The sequence below is a fragment of the Heptranchias perlo genome, chromosome 1 (assembly GCF_035084215.1).
Source record: "Heptranchias perlo isolate sHepPer1 chromosome 1, sHepPer1.hap1, whole genome shotgun sequence".
Taxonomy (NCBI): Eukaryota; Metazoa; Chordata; class Chondrichthyes; order Hexanchiformes; family Hexanchidae; genus Heptranchias; species Heptranchias perlo.
In genome coordinates, this window is record NC_090325.1 from 154,692,635 (window position 1) to 154,714,352 (window position 21,718).

The following is a 21,718-nucleotide window of genomic DNA, read 5'->3' on the forward strand; positions in this document are numbered from 1 at the left end:
TAAAGGAAGTAGGTGAGAACATTGCGGAAGCCCTAACTATAATCTTCCAAAGTTCTCTCAATTCAGGAACCATTCCTTTAGATTGGAAAATTGCACGCATCACTCTGCTATTTAAGAAAGGTGAGAGAGGGAAACCAGGGAATTATAGAGCAGTTAGCTTAACATCTGTTGATGGGAAATTACTAAAGTATATAATTAAGGATTGAGTGATTGGCTGAAAATTTAAGGTGTTCAATCAGAGAGAGCCAGCATGAATTTGTAAAGGATGGGTCATGCCTGACGAACCTGATTGAATTTTTTGAAGAGGTGACTAAAACAGTGGACAAGGGAATGTCTGTCTATGGATGTTGTTTACATGGACTTCCAGGAGGCATTTGATAAAGTCCCTCTTAAGAGACTGTTAGTCAAAGTTGAAGCTCATGGAATTGAGGGCAAATTATTGACCTGGTTAGGAAATTGGCTGAGCGGCAGGAGACAGAGTAGGGATAACTGGCAGGTATTCAAATTGGCAGGATGTGACTAGTGGTGCCCCAGAGGGTTCTGTGTTGGCACCTCAACTATTCACCGCATTTATTAACGACTTAGATGACTGGATAAAATGCCACATATCCAAGTTTGCTGATGACACAGGTTATTAATAGATTAAGTGAATGGGCAAAACTGTAGCAAATGGATTTCAATGTAGGCAAGTGTGAGGTCATCCACTTTGGACCTATAAAGGATAGATCAGAGTACTTTCTAAATGGTGAAATGCTTGAAACAGTGGAGGTCCAAAGAAATTAGGGGTCCATGTACATAGATTATTAAAATGTCATGGACAGGTACAGAAAATAATCTAAAAGTCCAATGGAATGCTAGCCTTTATATCTAGAGTACTAGAATACAAGGGGGTGGAAGTTCTGCTACAGCTATACAAAGTCCTGGTGAGACTACACCTGGAGTATTGTTTAGTTCTGGGCACCGCACTGTAGGAAGGATTATTTGACTTAGGCAGCATAGATCTACCAGAATGAAACCTGGACTCTAAGGGTTAAATTACGAGGAGAGATTGCACAAACTAAGTTTGTATTCCTTGGAATTTAGAAGATTAAGAGGAACGGATAGGGTAGATGGAGAGAAACTATTTCCACTGGTTGGGGAAATAGTCTAAAAATTAAAGCCAGGACTTTCAGGAGTGAAGTTAGGAAACACTTCTACACACGAAGGGTGGTAGAAGTTTGGAACTCTCTTCCACAAACGGCAGTTGATGCTAGCTCAATTGTTAATTTTAAATCTGAGTTTAATAGATTTTTGTTAACCAAAGGTATTAAGGGATATGGGGCTAAGGTGGGTATATGGAGTTAGGTCGCAGATCAGCCATGATCTCATTGAATGGCAGAACAGGCTTGAGGGGCTAAATGGCCTTCTCCTGTTCCTATATTCCTAAGGATGGACATTGCAGAGGTGCTGGCCACAATCTTCCAATCCTCTTTAGATATGGGAGTGGTGCCAGAGGATTGGAGGATTTCAAATGTGAAACCCCTGTTCAAAAAAGGGAAGAGGGATAAACCTGACAACTACAGGCCAGTCAGCCTAACATCAGTGGTGCTGAACCGTTGAGACATTAATCTGGGATAAAGTTAATTGGCACTAGGAAAAATTTGGATTAATAAATAAAAGCTAGCAAGGATTTGTTAAAGGCAAATTGTGTTTGACTAACTTGAGTTCTTTGTTGAAGTAATGGAGAGGGTTGATGAGGATGGTGCGATTGATAGGTATATGGATTTTCAAAAGGTGTTTGATAAAGTGCCACATAATAGACTTGTTCGCAAAACTGAAGCCCTTAGGATTAAAGGGGCAGTTGCTGCATGGATATGAGATTGGATAAGAGACAGAAAGCAGACAGTAGTGGTGAACGGTTGTTTTTCAGACTGGAGGGAAATGTGCAGTGGTGTTTCCCAGGAGTTGGTATTAGGACCACTGCTCTCTTTGATATGTATTAATGACCTGGACTTGGGTACACTGGGTATAATTTCAAAGCTTGCAGATGATACAAAACTCGGAAATGTAGTAAACAGTGAGGAGAATAGTAACAGGAGGACATAGATTGGTGAAATAAGCAGACACATGGCAGATGAAATTTAATGCAGAGATGTGTGAAGTGATTCATTTTGGTAGGAAGAATGAGGAGCGGCAATATAAAATAAATGGTACAATTTGAAATGGAATGCAGGAACAGAGACCTGGGGATGTACGTACACAAATCTTTGAAGGTGGCAAGACAAAAAAGCATTAAAAAAAGCATAAGGGATCCTTGGCTTTATAAACAGGCATGGGTACAAAAGCAAGGAAGTTATGCTAAGCCTTTATTTAACACTAGTTAGGCCCCAGCTGGAGTATTGTCCAATTCTGGGCACCACACTTTAGGAAGGATATCAAGGTCTTAGAGAGGGTGCAGAGGAGGGATGAAAGACTGCAGTTTTATAGTGAGACTAGAGAAACTGGTGTTGTTCTCCTTAGAGAAGGTTAAGAGGAGATTTGATAGAGGTGTTCAAAATCCTTCATGATTTTGATAGAGTAAATAAGGAGAAACTGTTTCCAATGGCAGAAGAGTCGGTAACCAGAGGACACAGATTTAAGATATTTGGCAAAAGAACCAGAGGTGACATGAGTGAGTTATGATCTGAAATGCACTGCCTGAAAGGGTGGTGGAAGCAGATTCAATAATAACTTTCAAAAGGAATTGGATAAATATTTGAAGTGGAAACATTTGCAGAGCTATGGAGAAAGAGCTGGGGAGTGGGACTAATTGGGACAGCTCTTTCAAAGAGTCGGCACAGGCACAGTGGGCCGAATTGGCCTCCTTCTATGCTGTATTTTGATTCTAGAGCTTATTCAAAAGAATGAAGTTTCAGTTGACAAGTCAGGCACTTTTAATATGGAAACATTAGCCAGCATGCACAAAATATACAAAAGCAAGGAAGTTATGCTAAATCTTTATAGATCACTGGTTAGACCTCAGCTAGAGTAGTATGTCCAATTCTTGTCCCCACACTTCAGAAGGGATGTCAAAGCCTTAGAGGGTGCAGAGGAGATTTACTAGAATGGTACCAGGGATGAGGGGTTTCAGTTACCTGGAGAGACTAGAGAAGCTGAGATTGTTATCCTTACAGTAGAGAAGGTTAAGGGGAGATTTAATAGAGGTGTTCAAAATTGAAGGGTTTTGATAGAGTAAATAGGGAAAAACTAATTGACAAAATTATTGTAAATAATTACAGTGGAGAGATCAGGAGAATTTTTTTTACTCGGCAAGTTATGATCTGGAATGCATTGCCTGAAAGGATGGTGGAAGCAGATTTAATAGTAACTTTCAAACAGGAATTGGATGTCTACATAAAAAGGAAAATTTGCAGGGGAGTGGGACTAATTTGTTCTTTGAAGAGCCAGCACAGGCACAATGGGCTAAATGGCCTCCTTCTGTGCGGTATAATTCTATAATATATGGAAGGGGATGTTATTAGGTTTAACTTTTAAAGATATCATAGGTTACAGCACAGGAGGAGGACATTCGGCCCATCAAGTCTATGCAAAAGCAATCCAACTAGTCCCACTCCCCCCACCCTATCCCTGTAGCCCTGCAAGTTTTTTCCTTTCAAGTACTTATTCAGTTCCCTTTTGAAGGCCATGATTGAATCTGCCTCCACCACCCCCTCGGGCAGTGCATTCCAGATCCTAACCACTTGCTGTGTGAAAAAAGTTTTCCTCATGTCATCTTTGGTTCTTTTGTCAATCACCTTAAATCTATGTTTTCCGGTTCTTGACCCTTCTGTCAATGGAACTGTCTAGACAGAAGGGTCAAGAACCGGAAAACATAGATTCTACTGTCTAGACCCTTCATGATTTTGAATACCTCCATCTACTGTCTAGACCCTTCATGATTTTGAATACCTCCATCAAATCTCTTCACAACAGTCTCTGCTCCAAGGAGAACAACCCAGCTTCTCCAGTAACTAATGTCCCTCATCCCTGAAATCATTCTAGTAAATCTCTTCTGCACCCTCTCTAAGGCCTTCATATCTTAAAGTGCGGCGCCCAGAACTGGACACAATACTCCAGTTGTGGCCGAACCAGTGTTTTATAAAGGTTCATCATGACTTCCATACTTTTGTACTCTATGCCTCTATTTATAAAGCCCAGGAACCCGTATGCTTTTTTAATGGCTTTCTCAACCTACCCTGCCACTTTCAACGATTTGTGCACATATACCCCCAGATCTCTGTTCCTGCATCAGTTTTAGAATTGTGCCCTCTAGTTTACATTGCCTCTCGTTCTTCCTACTGAAATGTATCACTTTGCATTTTTCTATGTTAAATTTCATCTGCCATGTCTGCCCCAGCCACCAGCCTGTCTATATCCTCATGAAGTCTATTACTATCCTCCTCACTGTTTTTACTATCCTTCCAAGTTTCGTCATCTGCAAATTTGGAAATTGTGCCCTGTACACCCAAGTCCAAGTCATTAACAAATATCAAGAAAAGCAGTGGTCCCAGCACTGACCCCTGGGGGACACCACTAAACACCTCCCTCTGGTCTGAAAAACCATATTTCACCACTACTCTGTTTCCTGTCACTTAGCCAATTCTGTATCCATGTTGCTACTGCCCCCTTTATTCCATGGTCCACAATCTTGATGATATGCTGACCATGCAGCACTTCATCAAATGCCTTTTGAAAGTCCATATACACATCAACTGTATTGCCCTCATCTACCCTCTCTATTACCTTATCAAAAATACTATTTGCCTTTAACAAATCTATGCTGGCTTTCCTTAATCAATCCACACTTGTCCAAGTGACTACTAATTCTGTTCTGGATTACTGTCATAAGTCCATTAGAGATAGGAGCAGGAGTAGGCCATTCAGCCCCTTGAGCCTGCTCCGCCATTCAATGAGATCATGGCTGATCTGATTTTTACCTCAACTCCACTTTACTGCCTTTTCCCCATATCCTTTGACTCGTTTGCTGATTGAAAAATTGTCTAACTCAGCCTTGCATGTATTCAATGACTCAGCCTCCACAGCTTTTTGGGGTAAAGAATTCCAAAGATTCACGACCCTCTGGGAGAAGAAATTCCTCCTCATTTCCGTCTTAAATGGGCAACCTCTTATTCTGAGACTATGCCCCCTAGTTTTAGATTCCCCCATGAGGGGTAACATCCTCTCTGAATCTTGTATGTTTCAATAAGATCACCTCTCATTCTTCTAAACTCCAATGAGTATAGACCCAATCTGTTCAATCTTTCCTCATAAGACAACCCTTCCATACCCGGAATCAACCTAGTGAGCCTTCTCTGAACTGCCTCCAATGCAAGTATGTCCTTCCTTAAATAAGGGCACCAGAACTGTACCCAGTACTCCAGGTGTGGTCTCATCAGAACCCTGTACAGTTGTAGCATGACTTCCCTGCTTTTATACTCCATCCCCCCCTAGAAATAAAGGCCAATATTCCATCTGCCTTCCGGATTACCTGCTACACTTGTATGTTGGCTTTTTGTGTTTCATGTACTAGGACACCCAGATCCCTCTGTACCACAGCATTTTGTAGTATTTCTCCATTCAAATAATATTTTGCTTTTTTATTTTTCTTCCCAAAGTGGATGACTTCACACATTTTCCCACATTATATTCCATCTACCAAATTTTTGCCCAATCGCTTAACCTGTCAATATCCTTCTGCAGACACTTTGTGTCCTCATCACAACTTGCTTTTCCACCTATCTTTGTATCATCAGCAAATTTGGCCACAAGACACTCTGTTCCTTCATCCAAGTCATTGCTATATACTGTAAATAGTTGAGGCCCCAGTACTGAGCCCTGCAGCACCCCACTAGTTACAGATTGCCATTTTGAAAATGACCCTTTTATCCTGACTCTTTGTTTTCTGTTAGCTAGCCAATCCTATATCCATGCCAGTATATTACCCCCCAACACCATGAGCTCTTATCTTGTGCAGTAATCTTATATGTGGCACCTTATCGAATGCCTTTTGGAAATCCAAATATACTGCATCCATTGGTTCCCCTTTATCCACCCTGCCTGTTACTTCCTCAAAGAACTCTAATAAATTTGTCAGACATGATTTCCCCTTCATAAAACCATATTGACTCTCCTTGATTGTATTATGAGTCTCCAAATGTCCTGCTACTACTTCCTTAATAATGGATTCTAGCATTTTCCTAATGACAGATGTTAGGCTAACTGGTCTATAGTTACCTGCTTTCTGTCTCACTCCCTTCTTGAATAGGGGTATTATGTTTGTGGTTTTCCAATCTGCTGGGACCTTTCTAGAACCTAGTGAATTCTGGAAGATTACAACCAATGCATCCACTATCTCTAGCCAGTTCCTTTAAGACCCTCGGATGCAAGCCATCAGGTCCAAGGGACTTGTCAGCCTTTAGACCCATTAGTTTACCTCGTACTTTTTCTCTAGTGATTGTTTTTAGTTCCTCCCTCCACTTTGCCCCTTGATTTTCTACTATTATTGGTATATTATTAGTGTCTTCTACTGTGAATTCTTCAGGTGACGAAGGAGAAAGCCTCCGAAGCTTGTGATTTTCAAATAAAATTGTTGGACTATAACCTGGTGTTGTAAGATTCTTTACATTTGTCAACCCCAGTCCATCACCGACAACTCCACATCATTTCTACTGTGAAGACAGATACAAAATATCTGTTCAATTCCTCTGCCATTTCCTAGTTTTCCATTATTATTTCCCCAGTCTCATTCTCTAAGGGACCAATGTTTACTTTAGCTACCATCTTCCTTTCTATATTTCTAAAAGTTTCCCCACCACTGAGGTTAAACTGACTGGCCTGTATTTGCTGGATTTATCCTTACACTTTTTTGAACAAGGGCGTAACATTTGCAATTCTCCAGTCCTCTGGCATCACTCCCGTATCTATGGATGTTTGGAAGATTATGACCAGTTTGGCCATATGAATTAAATCAATAAAATACTTACACAGTGAAATTAATAAACATGTGGATGACTTATTATTTGTAACTTCATTAATTTCTGTGTAAGCTTTTATATATTTCATGCATAGCTTTAGAAAAGTAATATTAAAGAACCAGAGGGTTTGAGTTTTAATGCTAGCGTTGATGCTTGAACTCATCGGCTCTCAAGGGTTAAGTTTTAGCAATTCTTTTTCCCAGCTGCTTGATGAGAAGCAATGATACAATTCGCCTCAGGGGTTAAGAAAAATTAGTAGCACCAACTATACCAGATGGAAGTGCATCTCATCCTGGCCAATCTTGGATCAGTACTGACGGTGAAAATGGAAACGTGAGGTCCAAACCACCCACCTTGCTAACAAAACAACAATGACTACGCTTTAAAAGTAATTCTATGACTATGAAATGCTTGAGATATCCTCAGGATGTGAAATAAACCATATAAATGCAAGTTCCTTCCTATTTCATAGCTGGAGGAGGAAATTTGACAAAGCAAGCAGGTAAGAGGGGAGGAATGTAAAAATACAAAGTGAGAAAATTATAACAAGTACAATAAAGTGAAAAAAAGTCAGTTCTGCAAATCTTTATTATAGGAATGCAATAAAATTTTCAATGGCAAATAAAAGCAAGGGTATACACAAATCCACTTGTTTTTAGATAACATTGTATTTGTGACCCTTAGCATTTATTGTTGATTTAATTTTCTTCCCCTACAGATGTGTAAGATTCTCAAAATTCACAGATCCCCCAAAACTCGGAGAAAAACCCTAAAAACCCCTGAGTATGGGAAAACTTTGGCCATTGACTGAAATCCTAAGATGGAAGGATAGGTGAGAGGTCACCAGACAAATCCACAACACACACATGGAATGTGGGAGAATTACTGCTTCAGACATGTCTCTGTTTTAATCCAAAACCTACAGCAGGTGGTCGACACTCAGCACTAATTCAAAAGGCAGTCGGCCATTGAAAGAGGCAACTGCTCCAGACATGGTGGGGCCATGCCTTTGTTTTAAAGCAAAACCCATCAACACCTAGGGCGTTGGATACAAAAGGAAGCCTTGTGTGACAAGCTCTAAAAATCGGAATTAACAATGACCCATCGGGAGAAACAATTGCAACATGATGAGGGACTATCAAAAAGCCATCAAAGATTCTTAAGGACTTTGTAAGAACTGTTTAAACAGACATGAAGTGTTTTTTTTAAAAGTGACGAAGACCATTGTAAGGGAGGGGATATAGAAGTGGAAACTCAAAACCTCTCTCGCTCTCTCTCTCTGGTTCTTGCTGGCTGCTTGTCTTGTTCTGCCTGTCTCTGGAAGGAAGGGCAGCTTCCTGCGAACAACAAGGAGAGCAGTTCGACAGGGAAGGACAGCAGCTCTAGAAGCAGGCCGACACACAAGAAGAAACCAGAGCAACAGCCCCAGCGACCATCAGACACCTCACGGCAACAAGGGCCTTACGAAACAACCAACCGAATATTACCACCAACCAACCGGGTAATACTGGGCCACCGAGACCAAAGAAAACAAACTCTGTAGAAAACCGAAGATCAGCAAAGTTTCCACTCTACAATCTATTTCTGACTTACCTCTGGGTGAATTACTGTCAAGGATTCGTTTGGTGAGCATTATCTCTGGCCCTTTAGAGTCCAACTTAGCTAGTACAGTGGGATTGGGAGGGGTGAGGTATCTTTCTACTGTAATTTCCCTCGTGTGTACTGAAGTGTTCCCCATTTTATTAGAGTGTTAAGATTGTTGTGTTGTATTTTCTCTCTTGAATAAAGGTCAAAGTTTCTTGCACCAAAACCAGTTGTCTGCTGCACTTTGTCACAACCCCCAAATAAGTCCAAGGTCTAGAACCCAGGGAGTGGGAGCGCTCAGAAGTCAGAGGTGAAGCTGACACACACCACCACCCCCTACAGATGTAATTAAAACAAGGATCGTTAAAAACACTAGACTTTGGAAAATTAATGATTTTTTTCTGCTTTGTTAATTGCTATGTGGGTAAATGCATTGTATGATGTGACATTGAGCAAGATAGACCAGCAAAATCCCAGATAAAAATATTGGGCCATAGTGAGTTAACCAATCTAAGTCCTGGTGGTTACGCCACAATTTTCTATGTTATAACAGTGCTTCAGTGTAATTCACTGTATGTGAAGCACTTTGGGATGTTTCTGAGAGACATGATCGGATACTGTAACATGCAAATCTTCCGTTCTTAGTTAGTCTCAGTGTTCTGGCTTAGAGAGGAGAAAAAAAAATAGCAAGGGTTCTTACTCTTGTTGGATGAGTACAGGATTGGAGATGCTTGTGCTTGCCATGCTCACCAACGCCCCACCCCCCATCCCTCCTCGCCTATACACACACATAAATAGCCAACACTCATTGTCTAGCACATCTGAAAAATCACATTTGGTTAAGTAGTGGAGAGTGGCTAGCAGCTGTGGAACTGTAAACCAGCATGAGTCACTATCTTATGTAGCAAAAACAGTAGAAAATAAGTAACAACTTTAATATGACATAATATGTGGAAGAATATGTAGGTTCTCTGTTCCCTCGCTTTCTTCTTTTTAAGTAATAATGGATGAATGCCTGTACTCTACCTGAAAATTATATATAGACAGGGCAAGATCACACGATGAGCCCTTTAATTGGCCATTATCAGTATAGAAGAGGCAGAGTCCATTTTAGCTATTCAAGGACAGTTTCTGCCAATGTTGATGTTCTGTGCTGTATCTTTTCTATGGTAATACCTTGATATTCTAATCGTCTCCGTCTTCCAAGAATCGCTGTCCACTTCAAACAGTACACAAGATATCTCCATGCAATTAATGACACCCAGTACTAGATGACCGTTAAGTACTCTATTACAATAGAGTATCCAATGTGGAGATCCTCAATCATGCCTATTTCCAAATGACTTTGAATGTGCAGTGTCCATACAATCAGATAGTTGTTGTTTTTAAAATAGTTAACATTTAAAATAGTAATTTTACATTATCCTTATTTTACTCCTTTGAAACATCTAATTTATCAAATGACCTCTCACGAAATTTGCTATGCAATCAGATATACAATGGCACATCAGTCAATAACATTTGTGGAAATGTGGAATTACTTTCTGTAATAACAATGGAGGAGGTGATCATTTGCATGAGTTTCAGTGCTAATTTGGTTTACCTAAAGGCACTCTTGCGGCACTTGCATCAGGGTTTATCCAAAATGACAGCCATGAAAGGACAACTATCAGAAGAGTTGGAGCATAAACACCCATCATATAATATCCAACTTGTCTTCTTAATGTAAATATCACTTCCACACAGGTGTAATATCCTTTAATAAAAACAAAGTAAATGATTAAAGATACTATTTTCTACAATAAAAGTGAAATATTTAATAGAAATTTTGCAACTAGTATACTGAGAGAATCCATTTTCAAAGCAGAAAGGATCATTAAATTGAATGGGAAACAATCCTGCTTTTATAGTTTCAACAATTTTGAAACTGGTCAGAGTATTTTGGTAGGAGCCTACTTAATAATAAAAAAATCCCAGAGTTAGTTACATTCTTCCTAAATATGATGATATATAAAACTGTAGCTTAATATAATGAGAATAATACTGTTCTTCATTTTCAACAGTTAAATTGACTGGGTTAGTTAAAATTATCCACCGATAGCTAGGAAAGCATAAATTTAGTTGTAATGACAAAACACTGAGGTAGAAATTGGTCCTCTTTGTGCTCGTTTTGCAGGCGGAATATTGAGGCAAAAAATGACCAATTTCGCAAGGCTATTGGCCCTCTGCCCCAAGAACGCCTGAAATATGTCCTACGCCATATTGGCCTCAGACGATTTTCAGGCGTTCTGGCCGCGGTCTTAAATAGGAATTAGCCCCTTTAAGTATGTTAATGAGAGGCCTAATGCCCGTTAAGAACCTTTTAGTGAAATTGGTTGGTGCTGAGCGGAGCAGGAGTTGGGCCTGCTCTGTTCAGTTTTTTTTTACATACGACCTCAAGGTAAGTAACTTTTTTAAACTTATCTTTTCAGTCTGTAGGGTGGTACGGCACTTTAGTAGGTTGTGCACTTATCATTCAACTGGAGACCCTGCACATTCTATATGTCCACACCATTTAAACTTATCACAGGCAGGAATTTAAGACAACCAATTGAATTTATTCAGATTTAATGTCTCAACAAGGGGCAATGAGATGCTTTACCTCTGGTAACAAATCTGATGTTCTCCACTGGGAACAAGAAAGGACAAGAAATGGAAGTTAATTTAAGAATGCAAAGGCTCGTTTCATAACCTGAACTGTTTATTCTTGTCAAAAAAACCTCATCAAGCATAAAAGTGCTTTATTGGCACAGATGTGTTCTCCCAAATACAAAAGGGTGAAAGAGGTTGGATCATATCTCAAAGTGTGGAGGATTAGGTTAATCTATCAATGATCAAAAAAGTCTTAGCTGGTCTGATTTCATGGTTGACAAACAATTCAAACTTTTTGATGAGAAAGACAACAACTCCACATTCAGAACTGTGTAAAATACAATGGGATAGATTTTTAACCTGCTGCTTGGGCATACAAATGGCATTGCGGATCGTCCTTCCATTATAGAAACCACCCGAATTTTAATTTCCATTGAAATCAATAGAAAATAAAATTGGATGGTTTCCATAATGGGGGTCAATCTGCAATGTCAATTTTACACCAGGGTGGAAAATTGCAAATATACCTCAGTACTTTTTAAGACACTAGAAGTAGTGTGCAAGCAATGTTTGTACTTAATCTACATGCTGATTCATTTAGTCATGGGAAAAATCCTATGACCATGCTCCTCTCCTGCATTTGAACTGCATGCATTGGGCCGGATTTTGCTCTGAAAATAATGACAAGCCTAACAGCGCTCACTGTTATTTCAGTGCAAATGGTAGAGCAATTTCCGGTGACTGCACATGCGCAGTCAAACACGGAAATCCGGAAGATGCTCTACCAGATGTCCTGCTCCTCCAAAAGCTGCACAGGCAGGACATCTCGCCGGCTGACTCAAATGAATGGAAGAGTGTGAAGTTGCTGTAGAGACGCCGTGAGTACGTACTAATCTCGCCAAAAAAAGGTACGTCAAGTTATTTAAATCTAAACACACTTTTAACAGTGTGTTAAGTCTTTATGACTACCAACAACCTCTCTGGCACTGAAAATTTATTTTTAAAAATGTCTCATTCCTTCTGATTTTAATTTTTGGACAGTTTAAAAAAAAATGTTTTTAATTTTTATTCTTTAACTTTATCTTTCTGTCTCTTTTATCTATGTCTTTTAATTCAATATTTCTTACCCTCTCTTTATTTCGTTTTCTATAACTGATCTGACATTGAATTCACTATTCCAACTTACACTTCCTGGCTCTGCCTGTGTGCTTCAATCTGATTGGTTATGGGGATAGACAGTTGCTTGCCCTGTTCACACAGGTCCCAGATGCCCTGTAGAGGGCACCATACTGGGTTCAGCGCCCCAAGAGAGGAACATGCAATGAAAAAAAAAAGAACATTTTATAGGAAGATGCAAGTCTAACAAGTGGCAGGCACCGTTCATTCGCCGCTCTGGGCTATCGTTCTTTGCTTCTATGATCCCTGCAGCAGTCAATAGGCATTTCTATTGCACATGTAAAGCAAAGCAACTAACCAAACAATGTCTTTCATGTGTCTTCATGTTGGGTCTGCAGAATCCAAATCTGAGGAAATTAATCCAAACCTGAGGAAATTATCCTCTTAAAATAGAACACTAATTAGGCAGAAGAGGGCACTGAATCCTTGGTGAAGGAAAATCAATAACAGTCACTATACATATGTCATCCAAGAACCAGATTCCACACTAAGCTGAAGAATATCAGGAAGACCCTCCATCTTAGTATCATAGTAGGTACAGCACAGGAGGAGGCCATTCAGTCCACTGTGCCTGTGCCAGCTCTTTGACAGAACTATCCAATTAGTCCCATTCCCATGCTCTTTTCCCATAGCCCTGTAATTTATTTCCCTTCAAGTAGTTATCCAATTCCCTTTTGAAAATTACTATTGAATCTGCTTCTACCATCCTTTCAGGCAGTGCATTCCAAACCATTACAACTCACTGCGTAAAAAAATGTTTCCTCATGTCGTCTCTGGCTCTTTTGAAGATCACCTTAAATCTGTGTCCTCTGGTTACCGAACCTAGTTTCTCCTTATTTACTCCACCAAAACTGTTCATGATTTTGAACACCTCTATCAAATCTCCCCTTAGCCTTCTCTGTTCTAAGGCGAACAACCCCAACTTCTCCAATCTCTCCATATAACTGAAGTCCCTCATCCCTGGCACCATTCTAGTAAAGCTCTTCTGCACCCTCTCTAAGGCCTTGCCATCCTTCCTAAAGTGTGGTGCCCAGAATTGAACACAATACTCCAGCTGAGACCTAACCAGTGTTTTATAAAAGTTTTGTACAACTTCCTTGCTTTGTACTTTATGCCTCTATTAATAAAGCCCGGGATCCCATATGCTTTTTTAACAGCCTTCTCAACTTGTCCTGCCACTTTCAAAGATTTGTGCATGTGCACCCCCAGGTCTCTCTGTTCCTGCACCCCCTTTAAAATTGTATTATTTAGTTTATTCCTCATTCTTCCTACCAAAATGCATCACTTTTGTTTTAATTTTCATCTGCCATGTCTCTGCCCATTTCACCAGTCTGTGTATGTCCTCCTGAAGTCTGTTACTATCCTCCACTTTGTTTACTACATTTCTGAGTTTAGTATCATCTGCAAGCTTTGAAATTATACCTTGTACACCCAAGTCCAGGTCATTAATCTATGTCAGAAAGAGCAGTGGTCCTAATACTGACCCCTAGGGAACACCACTGCATACTTCCCTCCAGTCTGAAAAACAACCGTTCACCACTACTCTCTGCTTTCTGTCCCCTAGCCAATTTTGTATCCATGCTGCCACTGTCCCCTTAAACCCATGGGCTTTAATTTTGCTAACAAGTCTATTATGTGGTACTTCATCCAATGCATATACACGACATCAACGACACCAACCTTATCAACCCTCTCCGTTACTTCATCAAGGAACTCAATCAAGTTAGTCAAACACGAATTTCCTTTAACAAATCCATCATTTGTTCAGCCATTTCTTCATAGGGCCTTTTCTAGGACACAGATTAGAAGCCAAAGGGTCTGTTTCAACGGACCAAGAGCACATTAGACATGAGCTAGGTACTCGTCCTTTGACGCCTCTATCATCAATCTGGAACCTACTAGAAGAAGATATGCAGCTGTCCATCAAACCATTGAAAATGTCTATGGCAAGCTGCATATGTAAGCTGGAAACACCAAGAGGTACACTGACTAACTGGTCACCTTGCACAGTATTATATGTTGAGCCCAGTGAGAACAGCTGGTTAGCTCTCCAGTTAATCTACATACCAACTTTATGCAAAACCAGTAACCTCCTTCCAAACAGTTATGGGAAGCTGCCATTCAGAGCTCCATTTTGTCCTCTGAAGACCTTTCCATGAGGAAGGTACTGAGTGCAGTAGCCCAGGGGTCAGTGCTGGGACCCCTAATAACCTATATAAATGACATGGTTTCAGAAATGTAATGCAAATTGAGCAAATTTGGAGATGTAACTAAACTGTTCCATTCCTGCCAGCTGCCACTTACTGCCCGTTTTGAGCAGGCAGCTACCGATGCCATGTAGATAAGACCCGGGAGTTAAAATACCAGCGAGTGCCTTTTGCACTCACACCACCCCCTGCCTGCCCTGAAACCCACTGGGGGTTAAAATCGGCCCCCTAACATCAAAAATCTGATATATCTAAACAGGCTAGAAAAATTGGGACACTTTGGCCTTGAAAGGAAATGAAAGAGAAGAGGCCTTATAGAGATAATTAAGATACTTCAAGTTAAACCATGGTACATAGGTACAAAATAATAAAAGGCAAGTTCAGGAAGCAATTCCTCACTCAGAGTAATTGATACCTAAAATGGCTTTTAGCTGGGGTAGTGAAGACAAAAACTCTGGAATCATTCAGTGGTCAGTTAGATGCTTTAATGTCTTCTTGATTCTATGAAGGGCAAGTCTGACACACCTCCCTCATCTGTACTTAGCTTTATGATGAATGGCAGCATTTAAGAAGCAGAATAACCTTAGGTTTGATATAACATTGAACTTATTCTAGGTTATTGACCTCATCATCCTATTAGTTAAAACCCACCAAAGCATTATTTATTAAGCTCATACACATAAAGATGGAGAAAGAATACAATGGGGGAAATTTTAACCCCCATCCCCCTCACCATGACATGGGAGAGGGTCAGGGAGTGGGGTTAAATTGTTAAGAACGCAAAAGCCAACCCCATCCCACCGCGAACGTGCCTATTTGCGGTTTTACCGCGGTGGGTTTTGGGGAGGCCGAGAAACCTGCACTGGAGAGGTGGATCAGTGATTTTAATATTTAAATGAGGTTGCGTTGCTCCCAGGGCTCGGGAAACTCGGCAGCTGAAGGGAGCGGAAGCTGCCAGATCCAGCAGGTAAATGCTTTTCCAGCACTGCTTGTGGGCCAGGAGGAGCAGGAGTGTTTCCCCCGGCCCCTCAAACACATCTTCTGCAGCCATCTCTTCACCCACCCAGGATCTGCCAGCCCCCACTGTGATCTCTTCCCACCCCCCCTCCCCCCCAAGGCGATCTCAATCTATCCAGCTGACCGGAAACAGAGTTTAAAAATTCTAATGCGGTCCTGCCGTTAAATTCGGCAGGACCTCCCCCTTCCCAGTATTTCCGGGTTTCCCAGCTGCTGACACACGCCCCCACTCCCTCCACGCCTCCCCATAAATATCAGGGCCAATCTTTCTGTCCTCTTTTGGGGAAATGACAATCAGGTGAAAAGTAACATTTTGTAAAATTAAATAAGAACACAATGTGAATTTATGGCGAACATTATAGACTGCAGTGAACAGTTCCTCTAATTTGTCAATCATCTACACTATCTCCTTTGATGCATTAGTGGCACTGATGCATGAAGAGGATGCTTCAAAAGATCCCTGGCTACTTACATACACCTACTTGGACTGTAGGACTGGATAGGGCACACTGTAGAGAAGATACTGCAGGTGAAAAAAGGTGAGAATACATTTGAAGGATCATTTTACTTCTAACTGAGGATAAAATGGAAATTAATTTCATCCAATGGCAAGACAGTTTAGTTGGGAAAAGAATCTCTCCTTTTAAAAATACTGTGGCTTTGAAATTATGCTGTGCAAATATTATCATACAAGTGCTTAACACATTTGTATATAATTCCTTTGGCCACTGTTTTAATGGAGTTGTTAACCTGTTTACTTTAATGTCTCAAGTAAAATAGCAGACAAAGGAATTGAATGTAAACAGGTTTGTGCGCTGGTATTTGCACAGAATAATTTCAAGGCCTTTGAGGTTTTTAACCGTATATGTTTGGAATGTTTGAGCAGGACTGAACATCAAAACAGCTGGAATTTGATCAAAAACCTAACCTTTTCCAGCTCAATCTGGATGTGCCTATGTATTTTTTCTTACAGTCGCAAAGAAATTTAAACTGACAGCATGTTTTTTCTGGTGTTAAAGATGGATTTTAACTGCAGTTGGTTTGATTTGGGAAAATTCCATATGTTACTTGTTGAAACCAAATGGAGCTTCCAAACTGAGACTCATGCAATGTAGTCTCTGTCCAACGCCTTTGCCTTCAAAACGTTGCACCAAAATAAGTTTGTAAGATTAATATGAGAAATCCTCACCGGTGCCTTTATAATATTTTGTGCAGTTTCCATACTCAATATCCTCCTCTTTAATGTCAAATTGTGGTAATGTAATTTCCTCCATCTGAACAGGGTTTTTACTCTGCCATATGAATCGAAGGTCATCTGTGGTATACCCAACTGAAAAAGAAAGAAAATACCAGTACATACAATTAAAGAAATAAGTGCAAATGTTGGAAATCTGACACAAAAACAGTAACCCAGATTTTCTGGTTGGCCGCAATGGCGGCGGATCTTTGGTAGGGTGGGACTCCCACTCACCCCTTGCCTGCATCCCTGAGCTTAGCCCATCTCCTAAGGTCAAGTTGATTTACATAATTAGGGTGGGCACTCGGGCCTTTTACAGCACCTCTATGGCACCTGCATCAGGTTGGGGGGGGAGGGGAAATTGCTGCAACACTTGCTGACTGAACACTTCAAAATTTCAATAAAACTTTTACTTATCTAAATTTGCACTCTGCAATCAACTGAACCAGACAAACCAAAGTCTAACCCCCGCCCCTCACATGGCCATAGGAACACTGGTCACCTGGAATACACTGATGTTGCTGGCACCCAGCTTTGTCCAGTGCGCAAATGATGAGAAATACATTGTAAGATGTTATCCCATATTTGGTTGGACATATTATACCTCTAACATCACTTCCGGTGGTATTGGTGGGAGCCAACAGAAGAGCTCCCCATCACATTTTCCTCCCCTGCTCATCAAGGTTATACTTGTTTACTGAAGCCACAAAAGGTTAGTACTGAGTTCTGACAAAGGGTCAGCATCCAAACACTAAACCATCTTGTCTCTTTTCCAATGCTGACAGGTATGCTTTGTACTTTCAGCATTTCCTGATTTTATTTCAAAGTAAGCCTGCTAATTTACTGAACAAACCCAGCACATTTCCGCAACCAGTACATTTTACTAGTCAATCGCAATTTTGTGCGAATACTAAAACCCATGTTACTTCAAAGTGTTGTATCTTTTTTCTATATACAAAACATTATTGGGGAGATTTTCCTGGGTCTGTGATATCGGGAGATTGGGCAGGTCAGAATGCACAACTATAAAGGAACCTGCCAATTCTCCTCCACAAATAGGGCAGCTCTATTACAAGCATGTGTTCCCATCCATTCGATTTTCTGATATTCGCTGTGTGAAGACTCAAAAATCATCTTTATTACTCTGATATTAATATTAAATCTGTTCTCATACCCAGTGGCAAACTATTAATTATGTGTTAATGGCAAATCCTTTGCCTCCATGTTGTAAGTGTTTGATTGGCATCTAACAAAGTCACTTTGTACACAAATAATCAGAAATTAAATACACTGCTGACCAAGTTATTAGTAGTTTGGGAGCTACGGGCTAGAAATTACTGTCAGTGGTATTAACGGAAAAATGCTTAATACGTACTTACGAGATTCCTTTGTTCATTATTTTTACAATTCAAAATAACACAGAAATGTCATAAGAATGCATTAAGTGTTCATCTGTTAAAATGACCATCAGTAATTTCTAACCTAATAAGTCATTAATTTAATTTATAGTCAGACCTCCACCAAAAAATATAATTTTATATTGAAATTTTCAACAAAAAAAATTCTCCCGAATTTCCCCCTTTTTCGAAGGAAGTAAAGTTTGCTGAGGTGCAATTCAGAGGGTGCCTGCAGCCCTCCAGGACCTTGCCTAAGTGGTCACTCTTCACGTCTGAGTCTAGATGGTAACTTCTGGCAGGGTTTCCAGAGCCAAGCCAATTCACAAAATTCAGTCTTCACCTGACATCCACACATGCATCTTTTCCAACAAGGGTCACTAAACTGTGATCAGGATCAGGAACTCTGGGGATAATTTTCAATGTTTGGCACGGGCGGTCAATTGGCATTGTGGTTCAGCCACCAGATGTACTCCCTGGCTGATTTTCAGTTCCAATGATCCACGGTTGCCTATTTACTGCCCGCGACGAGAGTGAAAATCGTCCCTTCTGGCTGAAATTTTCCCTTCGCTGAACCATGAAAAACATTTTTTTCTGAAACATGACATCAAACAAAAAGTTCAGCTAACTTTGTACGAACAGCAACTATCTGAAAATCAACAAGCTCATCAACACCGATCTGTCTATGAAAATGTTCAAGAAACGTACAGCTTTCCAGTTGAATCTTGCAGCGCTGCGTGTCCATGGGAAACAGAGTCAAATCAAGTGGGCATGAAAGAGTTATGGACAACCTGAAATACGAAAGAGAAGGAAAAACATTACCCACTTTTGACAGTTATAAAAAGATAGCTTTCAGCAAATGCATTCAGTGTCTTCTTTAGGAGTCGTAAGTTTTTATCTCACCTCATGCTGAGCAGCACATCACCATTGCGGAATATGAAGAGCAGGATGTTCTCTTGCGTTATATCATGGAAATTTGCATTCTTTTCGTTTGCAAAAAATAAATCAGGTTTCCATAAGCATTTGAACATTGTGGGGTCCACAGTCAGCGCGTCTGAACCTTTAAAATCAGTTGGCAGTTTGAGTCGAGGATCATTCCATTTTTGTCTGAGGAAGATATTGACCCTATAGTCCTACCAAAAACAAAAGCTGAAGGTCAGGTTAGTCGTATGTGAAAAATACAACAATTATAGAGAATTTAAAAAGAAAAGCTGTGATGCTCTAAATCTGAAATAAAAATAAAATGCTGGAAATAAACAGCAGATTGATCAGCATCTGAAAGAGAAGAATAGGTTAATGTAGGACCTCTCATTGGAACTAATTAAATGTTGACATTTTATTTATAGAGAATAATATTTGCATCCATTTTGCTGATAATCTCACAGGTGAATGGAAACTACTGGCTGCATCAGAATGACAAATCTCTAGAATCATAGAATGGTTACAGCACAGAAGGAGGCCTTTTGGCCCGCCGAGCCAATGCCGGCTCTCTGCAAGAGCAATCCAGCTAATCCCACTCCTCTGCCCTTTCCCCGTAGCACTGCAAATTTTTTCCCGTCAAATACTTATCCAATTCTCTTTTGAAAGCCACAATTGGATCTGCCTCCACCCCCTTTCAGGCAGTGCATTCCAGATCATAACCACGCGCTGCGTAAAAAAGATTTTCCTCATGTCGCCTTTGGTTCTTTTGCCAATTACGTTAAATCTGCATCCTCTGGTTCTCGACCCTTCTGCCAATGGGAACAGTTTCTCTCCATCTACTCTGTCTAGACCTCTCATGATTTTGAATACCTCTATCAAATCTCATCTCAACCTTCTCTGCTCTAAGGAGAACAACCTCAGCTTCTCCAGTCTATCCACGTAACCAAAGTCCCTAACTGAAGTTTCTAAGAGATTCCCCAACACTGAGGTTAAGTTGACTGGCCTGCAGTTGCTGGGTTTATCCTTACACCCATTTTTGAACAAGGGTGTAACATTTGCAATTCTCCAATCCTCTGACACCATCCCTGTATCTAAGGATGATTAGAAGATTATGGCCAGTACTGCTGCAATTTCCACCCTTACTTCCCTCAGCAACCTAGGATGCATCCCATCCGGACTCAGCAACTTATCTACTTTAAGTGCAGCCAGCCTTTCTAGTACCTCTTCTTTATTCATTTAGTAGCATCTTCTTCCTTGGTAAAGACGAATGCAAAGTACTCATTTAGTACCTCAGCCATGTTCTCTGCCTCCATGCGTAGGTGTCCTTTTTGGTCCCTAATTGGCTCCACCCCTCCTCTTACTACCCGTTTACTATTTATATGCCTATAGAAGACTTTTGGATTCCCTTTTATGTTAGTTGCCAGTCTATTCTCAAACTCTCTCTTTGTCCCCCTTGTTTCCTTTTTCACATCCCCTCAAAACTTTCTATATTTAGCCTGGTTCTCACTTGTATTATCAACCTGACATCTGTCATACACCCCCTTTTTCTGCTTCATCTTACTCTCTATCACTTTCGCCATCCAGGGAGCTCTGGCTTTGGTTGTCCTACCTTTCCCCCTCGTGGGAATGTACCTAGACTGTACCCGAACCATCTCCTCTTTAAAGGCTGCCCATTGTTCGATTACAGTTTTGCCTGCCAATCTTTGATTCCAATTTACCCAGGCCAGATCCATTCTCAACCCACTGAAATTGGCCCTCCTCCAATTAGGCATTTTTACTCTAGATTGCTCCTTGTCTTTTTCCATAGCTAATCTAAACCTTATAATACTACGATCACTGTTCCCTAAATGTTCCCCTACTGACACTTGCTCACCTGACCCACCTCACTCCCCAGAACCAGATCCAGCAATGCCTCCTTCCTCGTTGGGCTGGAAATGTACTGATCAAGAAAGTTCTCCTGAACACTTCAGAAATTCTTCCCCCTCTCTGCCCTTTACACTATTCCTATCCCAGTCTAGATTAGGATAATTGAAGTCCCCCATTATCACTACTCTATAGCTCTTGCACTTCTCTGTAATTTCCAAATTTGCTCCTCTATATCCTCCCCACTAGTTGGTGGCCTATAGAATACAACCAGTAGTGTAATGGCACCTCTATTGTTTCTTAACTCTAACCAAATAGATTCTGTCCTTGACCCCTCCAGGACATCCTTTCTCTCCAGCACTGCAATATTCTCCTTAATCAATACTCCCACCAACCCCCCCAACTTTCTTTCCTTCCCTATCTTTACTAAACACCTTGTTACCCAATCCTGCCTTTTTTGAGCCAGGTCTCTGTTATCACCATGAGATCATGTTCCCACGTGGCTATTTGCATCTGCAGCTCACCAACCTTATTTACCAAGCTTTGTGCGTTTACACACATGCACTGTAAATCTATCTTAGACCTTCTTGTATTCTCTCTAAGTCTGATCCCACCTAATACTGTACTATTTCTTACTCTAATGCTATCTGCCTCTCCCAATCCTTTGTGCACCATTTTTCTCCTTTCCAATGCTAC

At 40.6% G+C, this 21,718-nt stretch overlaps 1 protein-coding gene across 1 annotated transcript in view; it reads right to left on the reverse strand.

Moving 5' to 3' along the window:
- The window catches only part of glrbb (glycine receptor, beta b), a 224,840-nt gene that overhangs the window by 84,925 nt on the left and 118,197 nt on the right, over positions 1 to 21,718 (reverse strand). Inside the window, exons 5-8 of the mRNA XM_067992734.1 lie at positions 19,142 to 19,371; positions 18,947 to 19,029; positions 16,797 to 16,937; positions 10,180 to 10,332 (exon numbers count right to left, since the gene is read on the reverse strand). Of these exons, the coding sequence (XP_067848835.1) occupies positions 10,180 to 10,332; positions 16,797 to 16,937; positions 18,947 to 19,029; positions 19,142 to 19,371 (607 nt within the window). The remainder of the gene's footprint in view (positions 1 to 10,179; positions 10,333 to 16,796; positions 16,938 to 18,946; positions 19,030 to 19,141; positions 19,372 to 21,718) is intronic.